The sequence below is a fragment of the Passer montanus genome, unplaced genomic scaffold (genome assembly GCF_014805655.1).
Source record: "Passer montanus isolate IOZ18808 unplaced genomic scaffold, ASM1480565v1 scaffold39, whole genome shotgun sequence".
NCBI classification, from domain to species: Eukaryota; Metazoa; Chordata; class Aves; order Passeriformes; family Passeridae; genus Passer; species Passer montanus.
The window spans coordinates 4,726,273-4,738,917 of record NW_024368707.1 but is presented as its reverse complement, the minus strand read 5'-3'; the positions used below and the strand labels follow the sequence as shown (position 1 = coordinate 4,738,917).

At 48.2% G+C, this 12,645-nt stretch overlaps 1 protein-coding gene across 1 annotated transcript in view; it reads right to left on the bottom strand.

The window, feature by feature from the left end:
• The window catches only part of VANGL1 (VANGL planar cell polarity protein 1), a 42,795-nt gene extending 31,333 nt beyond the window's left edge, over window positions 1-11,462 (bottom strand). The window contains exons 1-3 of the mRNA XM_039718005.1: window positions 11,339-11,462; window positions 3,322-3,612; window positions 1,456-1,582 (exon numbers count right to left, since the gene is read on the bottom strand). Of these exons, the coding sequence (XP_039573939.1) occupies window positions 1,456-1,582; window positions 3,322-3,404 (210 nt within the window). The 5' untranslated portion in view covers window positions 3,405-3,612; window positions 11,339-11,462. The remainder of the gene's footprint in view (window positions 1-1,455; window positions 1,583-3,321; window positions 3,613-11,338) is intronic.
• Window positions 11,463-12,645: the final 1,183 nt, after the last annotated feature.

Sequence of the window (12,645 nt, the reverse complement as noted above, 5' to 3'; positions counted from 1 at the left end):
CCAGTTCCAACCCTCTTGCCATGGGCAGGGTCATCTTCTACTAGACCAGGTTGCTCAAAGCCCCATCTAACCCAGCCTTGGAACATTTCCAGGGATGGGGCATCCACAACCTCTCTGTGCAATCTGTTCCAGTGACTCACCACCCTCACAGCAAATAATTTCTTCCTAATGTCCAATCTACACCTACCCCCTTTCAGTTTAAAGCCATTTCCCCTTGTCCTATCACTACATGCCCTTACAAAAAGTCCCTCTCTGGCTCTCTTGTCGGCTCCTTTCAGATACTGAAAGGCCACAAAAGAAGGTCACCTCAAGCAGTTTAAAGCCATTTCCCCTTGTCCTATCACTACATGCCCTTACAAAAAGTCCCTCTCTGGCTCTCTTGTCGGCTCCTTTCAGATACTGAAAGGCCACAAAATAAGGTCACCTCAAAGCCTTCTCTTCTCCACCTGTCTCAGCCTCTCCTCACAGGAGAGGAAATATGAGGCTAAATCTCTGGTGGTACACAGTTGTTGGACCTAACTGAGGACTCTCTGCTCCCTAGGAAAAAAGTCTGGCTCACACATCAAGTTATTTAGCTTTGGCTTTAATTGAGGAGGGCTGCATGAAAACAAGGACTTAGGAATTCACCAGTGCCTTCAGAACTATTTGAAAAAACAGCTGGGACTCATGAAAAGAAGCAACTGATTACAAAATACCAAATTACAGGACATGAAATGAGTACAGGAACACTGTTACAAGTACCAGCACACACAGTTTGGCTGGAAACTACACGCTGATTTTGATTTTTTTTTTTTTTGTAAAGGCAGAAGGGGAGCCCCACAGCCAAAGATTAACAAACCCCAAATCCAGCCCAGGAGGGGCTGGATTCTAGGTCTTGCAGCACCAGCCATTCTTTGAAAATGAGTATGTACCTCTAGATCACCTGCTGGAGCAGAGCACTGGATCCATCCTAGGTACAATCCAAATGCAGCATTAGTCTAGTTTTGACCAAACCCACTGTTAATTTACTAGCTTTGTCTGAGTCCATCCTCTTTCACAACTATTTCACACTGGTTTCACATCTCTTGATTCCATTCCCTATTGGAATCCTGGTTCTAATGCACTTTACGAGATTACCTGGAGCAAATCCCGGTTAAAAACTGAAATACACATACAGCTGAAAGGGCTGAATAATGCACAGTGAGACAATGGAAACACGTATTTCTACAGAGCTTGACAGATGACACTCTGGAGAGAGAGTCAAAGTAGTGCCCAAGGAATTGTCACTGGTGCTGACAGAAACAGCACCTCACAACAAGACAGAGGTGACGGAGACCTTGGCTGTGTGCATGAGCAAAGGGCACCATAAGCCACTCTGCTTACTAAACAGCATGCAAGCAATTCTTTGTTCCCACCCGCGAGCCAGCGAGCCCCACGCTCTGTGCCACACACACACTGCAGGTTTGCTCTCCTTACCTGGCCCTCCTCGGCCCGAGAGGCGTCATTCCCGAGCAGCGGCTCTGCAGGAGGTGTCTGGATAGTGACGGACTTCTCAGACCGACTGCCATCTTTGCTTCGGGGAGATTTGTGTCTGTCCCGGCTCCTTTTTCAAACAGAGGAGGAGGAGAACAATGTTACCAGTAACTCTGTGGAGCAGGGCCTGAAAGGTGCTGCACCTGTACCTGCAACAGGTGCCCCAAGCATTAGCTCAGCCAGTTGTCCTTCTCTTGATCAACAGACTCAGGCTGTGACAAAACAAGGTCTGGAGGAGGAAGAAAGGGACCTTGCCCAGACAAGCTGACAGCCTGGAGGCTGGGACAGACCACCCCCTCAGTGGTAGCAGAGGGGAGGACAGGCATCCATGCCCACCACCTCACCTTCTCTTAAAACACCTTCCATCAGTGCTGTGCTTAAAAGGAAAGCCTGCATGCCACAAACTGGCAATTCCATTTGGAATTTACTGGTCTACACAGTTCTCCACCTGCAAGAAAGTGTCTTGCAGAGACATGCCCAGTTAACACAAGGAATTAATCAATAGAGCTTTAGTTCCTGCAAAGCAGATTCTTGTCATCTCTGACCTTAACACTGTAGGACAATTGGTGAAGTTTATTTTCGCTGGTTAATAACCTCAAGTTAACCTCTCACAAAGAAAGCAAGAACATCAAGGGTACAAGGCCAGTCTTTATTTCCAGAGCACCCTTGCAGACCTCACAGCTTCTCATCTGAGAAAGTCTCAAGATGAATTAAGCCCCACCAATCTGCTCACCAATGCTTTCCTCCCCGTTCCCACATGGACAGGAAAGCAGGCTTTGCACTGGAAACCCTCACTGTGTTCAGGGACTGACTTAACACCCGTGAGTATCCCAGCTCTGCCTCTCTCTTGGAATTACCAAAGCCAAAAGGTTTCATGGGATGACACTTTTTCTAGTTTAAGGGCTCTAGGATTTTTATGTTGTTTTTGGAACTTTGTGGGCATCTTTCCACATAGCATTCTAAGTTTAAAAGGACAAGCTGTATTAGGGGTTGGATGCTAAAGAAGGGAAAAAAGGCAAACAAGACATGTTTTACTCGATAATTGGACTGTGAGCAAAGAGACTTCATGGAAGAATTCTTTTTCCAACCACATAAGGGTAATTGCTTCCGAATGCAAAATTATTTTGAACCAGCTCAGTAATAAGTTGCAAACAGTAAGTGTCACATATTTCACATGTAAAACTAAAAATGACGTAGATAAAAAAAGAAAAGAAAACGTTCCAAATAATCAGAAGTTTCAGAGCAGATGGGTTTTCAGGCTGTTGAACTACCACAACAGAAAGGACTTGCTATTCAAGTTCAAAAAAGCCTGACTTCTAATCCAATCAACGCTGATAAAGGACTTGTTGCCGACTCAAGTACCACTCAAATTCTATTTAAAAAAACCTCAACACACCATTAACAAAGTAGGCTGGAGGAGGGTGGGGAGAGGCAGGAAACCTTATTATTACAGAACAAAGAAATGGCATCAGAAGACAACTAGTAATTATCAGTTTAGGAAGTCTAACTCTTCTCCCCAGATACTGTACTCATCCCTCACCCTTTAAGAGGGGAGTTAGGTGATCTTTTCTTTCTACTGGCACTATCCCAATCTTTTTGGCCACACATAACCCCAGCATGCATCCAACAGGTTGAATATCACTGAATTAGCAGCTTCAAGTCTCCTCACTTTGTTCCCATGAGGACTTTCCACGTCTATCTCCTCCAGAGACACGGGTCCACTGATTTTATCCTGGCTTACAGCTTTTTTTCCCACTGGACATATCCTAACTTAGAGCAGTAAGTAATTAAAAACAAACATTTCCTTACCCTTGTCTGTGAGCTTTTTTGGAGTGACCTGAGTAGTGGGAGTATCCCGAATATGTTGATTCTGTATCCATTGCAGCAGACATCGGGTGCGCACGGAAGGGGCACAGGTTTTATTTAGAAGATGAGTTCCTGGTGCTCCTGAGGTGGAGTCCGTGGTAAAAGTGCTTTCCTGGGTACTCTTTGCTTCCCAGTCATCGGTGAGATCTGGTCCCAGAGATTCAGCGAGCTTCACTTAAAAGGAATCTGATCAGAGGGGAGGGGAGGGAGGGTGCTTGGCTTCTCACGATTGACCTAAGAAACAAGAAACAGGCATGGAAGTGTACTCTAAGCAAAGCAAGACATCATCCCTGTTGCAGGAATTCCCTCACTCTGGCACATATCACACTCATCAAGCCTGTCCTGCTCAGCCTCTCTTTCTGATCTAGTGAAATATAGGCATTTGAAGAACTTCAAATTAATTCAGTGCATCTGTTTTGCAGAGTTTAGCTCATTCATCCAAAAATCTGGAAGAGACAGTCTAGGACACCTGGTAGGGACAGTGACTGGGCACAGCAGCCTTACATACCAAAATTCACCCACAGAAGAATGACCAGGCTTGGCTTTGACACCACATCTCTTCTCCTGCATGACACAGCCCAAATAACCCCCCTTTCAGAACAGCAGCATTACAGCCTGCTTACAAGGGGAAGGGGTGGGGGTGAGGGCAACTTCCCTAGGAGAAATGCTGGAGAGAATCAGCCCACCATGTCTGAACCTGCTTTGTTTTCATAACTGCAAGGTGTGCCCATTATACAGGCATTAGTTACTATACAATCGATGCACTGTGAACACCTCCCTCTCTTTGTAACCTTTGCCTCCAGAAGCTAATTCGGGCCTTGAAGAATTTAATTTTATTAAAAATCATCTCTAAATATACACATACTAATAACACTGGGGAGAGTCGATTAGAGATCACATCTAGCTTATATGGGCCAAAGCTTCCTACAATGCACTTCCATTTGGAACAGCAGCTGAAGTCACATCTGTAAAGGGCAGAAGAGGGTCATGCTTTTTGGAGCAGGGCAACATTAGAACAATTCCCAACAGTAACATGTCAAAACCCCTGAGACCGGTGGGAAGGAAGGGTAGACATCATTCCACTTTCCAAATCCACATCCTGTGTTAGGTGAGAAGAGAAATTGAAAGGAGAGGAGTTAATCACTGGTTTGGGGAAACACATGCAAATAGGGAAGAGGGAAGGGTTGCAGCTATGGACAGAGGTACCCTGGCACAGGCTGGGGCACACAGGAGCACTCTCACATGCCTTCTGCCTAGGCAACTGCTGCCTCCAGCCAACACAGGACTATGCCAGGCTTTCAGAGTGGGCAAAAGAGCACTTTAAAATTAAATTAGATCCCTCTGTAATTTTTGGCTCACAGCAGTTTTTGAAGCTCTTAGCAACAAAAAAAGGCAACCACTTCTTTCATCCCTCTTCCTCCCCAAAGACAGAGGGACAGCAACAGAAATCCTGCTTTGGCCAACTATTCTTGCCAGCCATAAGATTCCTCCACTAACACCTCCACAGATGCTCGCAGCAGAGCAGAGCTCTGCCACATGCAAGCAGTGCCAAATAACAGAGCCTCTGTCCTACAGGGCTCCTTGGCTGGAGGGGCAATCTGAAACAAAGCAAAGCAGCACCCCCACTGCATCCAGAGCTGCAGGTATTTGCACAACACTTGGGCTTTCCAGGGCTCTTGGAAAGCAGAAAGGCATCGGGATCTTTTGTGTTCAGGATTCCCAAGCTCTAAGGGCATATTGTGCCTCAGAGAATACGGAAAGGACAAACTAGGATGGGACCATAAGGCCCGGTTTCAGGAGGAAAGGAACGAGGATGGATTTAAATACAGTAAAACAAAGCCAAGGCACAGCACAGTTTGGAAAATGGCATAATTACTGTAACAAGAATAAAAATCCCCCAGCCTAGGATGTGATGTTAACACTCGTTAACTCCCTAGATTTGCACACAGCTTGTACCTTACTGCTCCAGCAATAGGCTCATTAAAGCTGATTTTTACCTCTACTGTCCTGCTAGGCAACACAGAAAAATCCTTTCTCTGTGTTTGTCTTCCTCTGATAAATGGAGCTGAGGCCACGACCCCCCTACGTTCAAAAAGCACTATGAGGAGATGGCTACACAGGACTTTACAGTCATTAGGCACCACAGACCAGAAACACCCTCAGCTGAACAAAAGGTGACAAGTTATTGTAGTCTTAAACCACTGTTTGTGATGTTACTGGAGTCCCTTCGAGAATAGCCATTACCTTTACAGATACATATCACTGTATGGAATGGAAAAGGAAAAGGAAAAGCAAGGAGAGCTGTTGGCACACATCAGTAAGGGTTACATATTTTTCCTAGCCCTCTAGGAAAGTATAAACTCCCACCCTTTTCCTCTAACCACATAAAAGAATTTTCCCCCAAATCCCAGGTAAAATAATCAGAGCTGAGAGAGGGACTGGGAATAGAGCTCCTCTTTCTATCCCTCACCCCATCAGCACAGGATCATACTTCTCTGGGAACATTTCTGCAGGTAGAGGCTGCTGTGCAAATGCACAGGCTGTCCGGGCAGGTACCATGAACAAGCACTGCCCACTTTATGGTGAGTGAAGTAAGGCAGTGCTTGGGCACCAGGCAGAAAAGTCCAACACAGGAACATCAGGGCAGGCTGGATCATGCCAACTTTCCTTTTCTGTGTAAGCAAGAGCAACGGCTTTGACACAGTTCTGTGAAAAGTCAACAAGGCGGCCCCCAAAAACCTTCAAGTCTCCTGGATCACTGTCAAAAGCAGTAATCTCAGAGGTATTTTCCAACCTAAATGATTCTATGATGAACTCAGGGACTCTGCACCTCCTCCTTGCCCCAACTGCAGGATACACCAGTACCTAAATAGATCTTCCTGTTGAGGCACTCACAGGCCAGTCAGGAACAAAAGACATCTGCCCAGCCTCAGCTGCAAAAAGCAGAAGACCACTAGTAGGCTTTGCCTGGTGCCCAACTGAGACTGATGGTCAAGAAGGCTTCCAAGATTTGTCCAACAGAGTGTAGCCTGGATTGCTAGACAGACACCACTCCCAGCCAAGGAGGGAGATGCACAGTGCAAACACACATTCCTTACAGCCATGCCAAGCCAGTTACCCACCTCCTGCTCTACTTCACAGCAGGAAGGCAAGGCAGCCTTACACCACAAAAGCTTCTGAAACTACTGTGGAAGAGGTAAGGAAGGGACCAAAAGACAATTAACAAGCTAAACTACATCTCTAGGTTGGAGCTTTTCCAATGGCATAGACTGGAAGAAGTCAACACTGGATTAGCCATCATCCCAAGAGTGCCCACTACTAGAGCCTGAGGACACCTAGAGAAGACAAGCTGTACGTGTGTCCTTCGTAACACAACCATATCCAAACTAAGCACAGTCTTTATACACCTCCACTACTAAACCACTGTTAATGATGATTCCTACCCTACCCCTCTGGGCAAGAACAACTGGTCTGCTTAAAGCAGCAGCCCCATCATTTTGGGGCCTCTTCCCTTCACAAAAGAGCGTGAATTCAGAGTACAACACAGCCAACAGAAATGGCTTCACAAAAGATCATTACATCTTGCAGGACTCTGCTGAAGGCATGGTCTGTTTGCAGAGCTTCTGGCCCTGCATGAAACAAAGCTCCGCTGGCCTGAGGGTACAGTTGCACTGTATTTCAGCGTTGACAAGAAAGCTGGTGTAAGTAGCTTCCACCTCCGCACCACGGTTCACCACTCTCAGTTGTGTCAACACAATTCTCAGCAAGCAAACAGCACTGCTGGAAAACAAAACAAAAAATCCCTTTTCGCCCCCCTGCCACGTTTTTGTCTTGGATCCTTTCCGTGACCTAGTTCACAGCACAGCTCAAAACAGCAAAACCAACATCAGGGTGAATAGCAGCACAAGCGAACAGCTAGAGGGGAGATGGGAATGCCTCCTCTGCTCCACCATGACAGTTGTATAAACTGTACACCCAGAACTTTTCTCCCAGTAGGGCCAGCACTCTCACTATGCCTTTCCCTTACTCAATGATGACAGAAGGAAGCCAAGAACTAGATGGAAAACAATGGTAAGGGCACCCCAAAGTAAATTTTGGGTCCCTGTGCTGGCAAGGAGGACTGCCACACCCTGCATGACAGTGAAGAAATGTAGTTACCCCTGAATACCCCAGAGATCACTGTAATTACAGTTTCTACACAGCTACACAACTCATTGTAACTCCCTCTTTTCATACGCTCATAAATCTCAAGAAGAGGTCTTTTGAATTGCTATTTTCCACACTGGAAGCCCAATCCTATTTCCAATGAAGCTTGCTTTGTGATCGTCTTCAAGCGAGAGCAGTTTGGCTCCCAGCCCAAGAGAAATTTAAAAGAGCAAGTTACATCTTTAAATCAAAGAGGGCAAACGCAAACAACAGCTCCCTTTTACATCCTATGCTTTCCCAATGGATTTCCCCTGTGAAGCTGAGGCAAATAACTCCAGAGCGGCTCATCTTTGAAATCTTTGCACAGTTTCAATCTTGCTCTGTTTAAAACTTGCAATCAATTAGAGTTGGTTTACCAGTCAGTTCATGAAGTTGTATGTATTTGGAAGTGCCATCTGGAGTGCAAAGCAGCCACAAGTGTCCGTGAGGATGTGCGCAGAATTCAGCTCCAAATGCTCTCAGCCTCACTTGTTAAACAGCACCAGCTGTCTGTGGGGTAATGAGTGCCCACAAGCTATTGCACTGAGAAATCTTTTTTCCCTTCATTTAGTGAAACGAAGAGCTTTGCAAATCAAACACACTGAACCTCAAGCGCTGAGGGTTCAAAAGTAAAAACAATTAAGACAGCTAGGCAGTGAGGAAGCTTTTCCAACTCTGGCATTGGCTTGGCTGCACAGTACTGCTGCAGCACATTCCCATTATTCACTTCAGGAAAACGAGAAGTTGCGTAAGTTCAACTGCAGACATAGTAAGACCTATGAGCAATGCCACAGGAACCTCTTGCTTTTGAATTTCCTGAACAGGCCCCAGTCCAGCAACTTGATCTGGAAGCACATAAGTTCATCCATGCTCATCTACTCACAGAGCCAAGACTTCCAGTTTTAACAGGCAACGAGCTTTGGGAAACAAGGTTTTTCTAACGTATTTGTATTTATTTCTGCATGTCATTAAATAAGATCAATTTTGGCCTTATATATATATAAAAAAATAAACCATGGCTTTTACTCTATGGTAAAGGCTCTTGATTTGCAAGCCCCTCATTCCAAAAAAACCCATTTAGTAGTCAGCAAATTCAAGCCCTCTAGCAATAGGTTCTCTTTTCTTTTGCTTCTCAGAGGCTCCTCAGAAAGATTTCACAGATCCCCTGGAATTTCCAGCACCAAAGCTGAAAACCATTAGTCCATGACATGGATATATCAGAAAGAAAGGCCATTTGGTTTATTGAAGCAATCCACTGTTTAATCAGAACATGCAGCAACACAGGTCTGAAAACACAGCAACTGACAAGAGAAAAACCCAGGCAAAACCACCACTCAGGTGAGCAGAGTTTCCAAGCAGTAATCCCCAGTCTCTTGCCCCTCTTTACACAGCTGGAAGCTCTCTACATGGGGCCATCTATAAAGCACTTCCCTGGAGGATTTCCTCTGCCCACTCCAAGAGCCACATCTGTCTTGTCCAAGTTTCTGAAGCACAATGAGCATTTGAGACTATCATGCAAACTACACCTCAGTGCCATCCTGTCAGACTGGTGAAAGCTTGTGCTTGCTCACTCATGGGTGTGTTCCATGCTGCCAGATCTCCTCTTAACGCCAGAGCCATGCAACCTGGCACAAGGTATTGTGGCCTCAGCCTCAGGACACCAGAGCACCTGGGATTGTGTACAGGAATACAGTTTCCCATATTGACATTTAAAACAAAACAAATGGGAAAAAGATTCTCACAAGACACTGCTGACACTGCCTAGCCCAGCAGGCAGCACCTACACCTCATTTTCAATATTTGCTTTTAGCAATAGCACTTGGATACTGAGTTAGCATTAAAAGGTATGAACTGGAAAATGTTTCTCTACTGAAAGAGCACTCCCTCCTTTAACACACTTCATATCTGCCTGCATTTTCTATTTAAATTCAGAACAAAAAAGACGTCTGCAGACCCTGAGAAAATCCCCAGGACACAGCACAGTGGGACTCCACAGAATGGAGTCTCTCTATATCTGCCTCATGCTCAAATCTGTACAAGCCCAGTGCCATTCTGCCCTTGCAAGGAGAGAGGGCAAAGGTGTTGACCCCTGAGGAAATAACCATTGATTTTTAATTTGATCCAAGTCAGAAAATTCTGACATACAGGTTAATGAGGAATTAAAAGAAGTACAAAGATCATTTTTACACAGGTTAATTTTATTCTTCCAAGCTGTGGTACCAGACATGGAGAAACATGAGCTTACTGTTTCCCACCAGCAGAACTGGACATCACAGTTCTCCACTCAGGTCTGCCTCTCAGGTCCCCACACAGCAGCACAAGCCTTGCAGCAGCACAGTCACATTTCTGATACCATCCTTTGCTTTGGTTGCAAGAGGTGGGGGTGTAAGGAAGGCAGGCTACAACAACACAACATGCAGTTCTGCTAGTACAACTGCAGTCCTTTGGTACTGTTGTCCTAGTACTGTATCCCAGTCTCACAATGACAGGAAGCCCTCTCCAGGTGGACGTATCCATAAGACAACAGCCACCAGGAACAACTGCCACTACCAACCTAAACCAAAGGCCAGAAGCAACCGCTGGGAGCTGCTGGTCGGTGGCTGGGAGCAGTTAGATATTTGCCTGGCTCGTTCCAGTACAGCCTGGGATTATTCCAAAATTTCAGCTATAGGAACATTTTTAAAGGAGGCTTTCTACAAGACTCCATTCACATTTATTTTTCAAAATTAACAACTGTAGTGATCACAGAGCCAACACTGGCCTCATAACTGTGGCCAGCTAAATAGCCAAACCCCAGTGGGGGAAAAGAGCCAAGCATGGTCAAAACGAAGCTTTTCAAAGGTGGCAAAGCACTGCCGAAGCTCCCTTCTCCACAATTCTCCTCCTTGAAGTCAGGCTGAGCTCACAGGCAATGATATCACAGAACATACTTCATAACATCCTAATTTGCACTTCCAGCCAGCGTGACTCCATTTCTTAACTCTTTATAGCTGCACAGATCCTATGGACCGTTCACTACTGACAAACCCGGGGTCAGAAAAATCCCACTGCTCCAAACAGTCACAGAATCGCCCACCTGCCTCCTCAGACCGAAAACCCTGCCATCAAGTCACTTATGCTTTCACCGGTTCTGCAATTCAAAGAGTTTAGTTCACCACCTTGACAACCTTCTGAATAAAAAAACAACCCCCCCGTGTTATTTCGCAGCAGCTCCTTCCCGTCACTTCTGCTCCCGCTCCCGCGCTGCCCAGCGGGATGAGCCCGAACACAGAGCAGTTTGTTTCACACGGCGTGGGCAGGCAAGGCACCATCCGCGTTCACACCAGCGCGGAGCCTCCCGCACCAAGAGCGCCCGGGCTCCTCGCAGGGCGAGGCTCGGCAGCCACAGCGCCGCTGCGCCCACGGCCCTCGCCGACACCGAGCGGCTTCTCCCGGGATGCCGAGATCGCGGACCCGCCGCCCCAGCAGCCTCACGGCGGGCAGGCTGAGCCCCGGCCGGCAGGAGGGAGGCCCCCGCCCGCCTCCCACCTCCGCCCAGGCACGGGAACCAGCGGGCAGCCCGGAAAGCGCCGGGCAGGGCAGCGGGACGCGGCGGGCTGGCCCCGCAGCGGGCACCGCCGGGGCTCGCAGCCGCACAGCCCGGCCGGGCACGGACGCCGCGGCCAGGCGCGGGAGCCGGAGGCTGCCACACCGCCGGTCCCGGCGGCGGGAGGGCGTGGCGGGGGCAGCGGCATCACCCTCCCGCACAGACAGACGGGCAGATGGACGGACTCACCTCCCTCCCGCAGCCGTCCCATGCTGCCGCCGGCACCGACCCGACCCTCCGCCGCCGCGCCGCTCCCCGCCACCTTCCCCGGCGGCGGCCGCCGTCGCTGCTGCCGCTTTCCGCTTCCTGTGCCCGGCACCGCCCCGCACTCCGTCCCGCCCCCGCCGGAGCCACCGCCCCCGGGCGAGGCTCGCCTGCCCGGGAAGCGGCCGCCCGCACGGTGGCTGGGACTCCGGCACCTAAATCCCGCTGGAGCCGAGCCCTGCTGCTGCCGCGCCTGGTGGGGCTGTGCGGCCGAGCCGCTGCTCAGCCCCCGAGGCCTGATTTGACTCTCGAACCTCTGCCCGTGGTTCAGCCTCCTCTGCACCTGGGGCGTGCACACGCTCCTTCTCATCTCTACCACTGCTTCCCCCATCGCCGCCCTCCGTGCTCGCGGTGCCCAGCCCATGAGCCCCGCAGCTCTTCCAAGGCTCTGCAGCTCTCCTCCACCCAGCCGTGATCCTCGCCTGTCCTATGCCGTCACCTTCCTCCAAGAGAAAGATCAGTCCCTTGGAGCTATCCCATCCCAGGCTACGGTGTTCTTGGGTTTCCTCCAAGGCTAAGTGTATTGCCAGGCACTCTAATGCCCCGCTTTCACCACAGCTTGGTCTGTTCCTCCACCCAAAGCCTGCAGCTGCAGCGCCCTTTGCCCCTGGTCACAAGAGGATTGCCATGAGGAAGGACCTCCTGCCGCCCAGGGAGAAGGGCCTGGTTTGCCTGAAGCCTGCCTTGGGCACCAAATTCTGACACCACTTGCTCTAGGCAGGTGGAAAGGAAACAGGAGACTCCTATGTTAGCACAAGTGATATTTTTCACATGTAAATGTTGCTCCTATTTCATTCCACCTTTGGTTTGTCTTACCCTTTAAAAATATTTAAGTTTTCAGGACATAAAATGAGCTAGCAACTGGGAATGTATGAAAAAAATCTAGACCTCCTAAATTCCAGTCCTGCACTTTGAACTGCTCAGGTATGGCCCAGGCCACAAATGGAACAAATGCACAAGAAACTGAAGGTATTCCTATTTGATAAGTGTATGTTTTGCACTATTATGGCTTCTGTATATGTCATCTTTTATTTTTTCCCCTCCACTTTGCATTCCCTCCCTTTTTCCAAAATAATGCCACAGTTTTATTTGTGGTACTTGCCCCTACTCAACACCTGTAGACCATGGAATGACTTCACAATGAAACAGTCAACCAGGAATAACAAGAAACCTTTCCATACCACTCTGATTTGGTAGTTACATTACCTCCTATTTTGCATGGCATACATGCT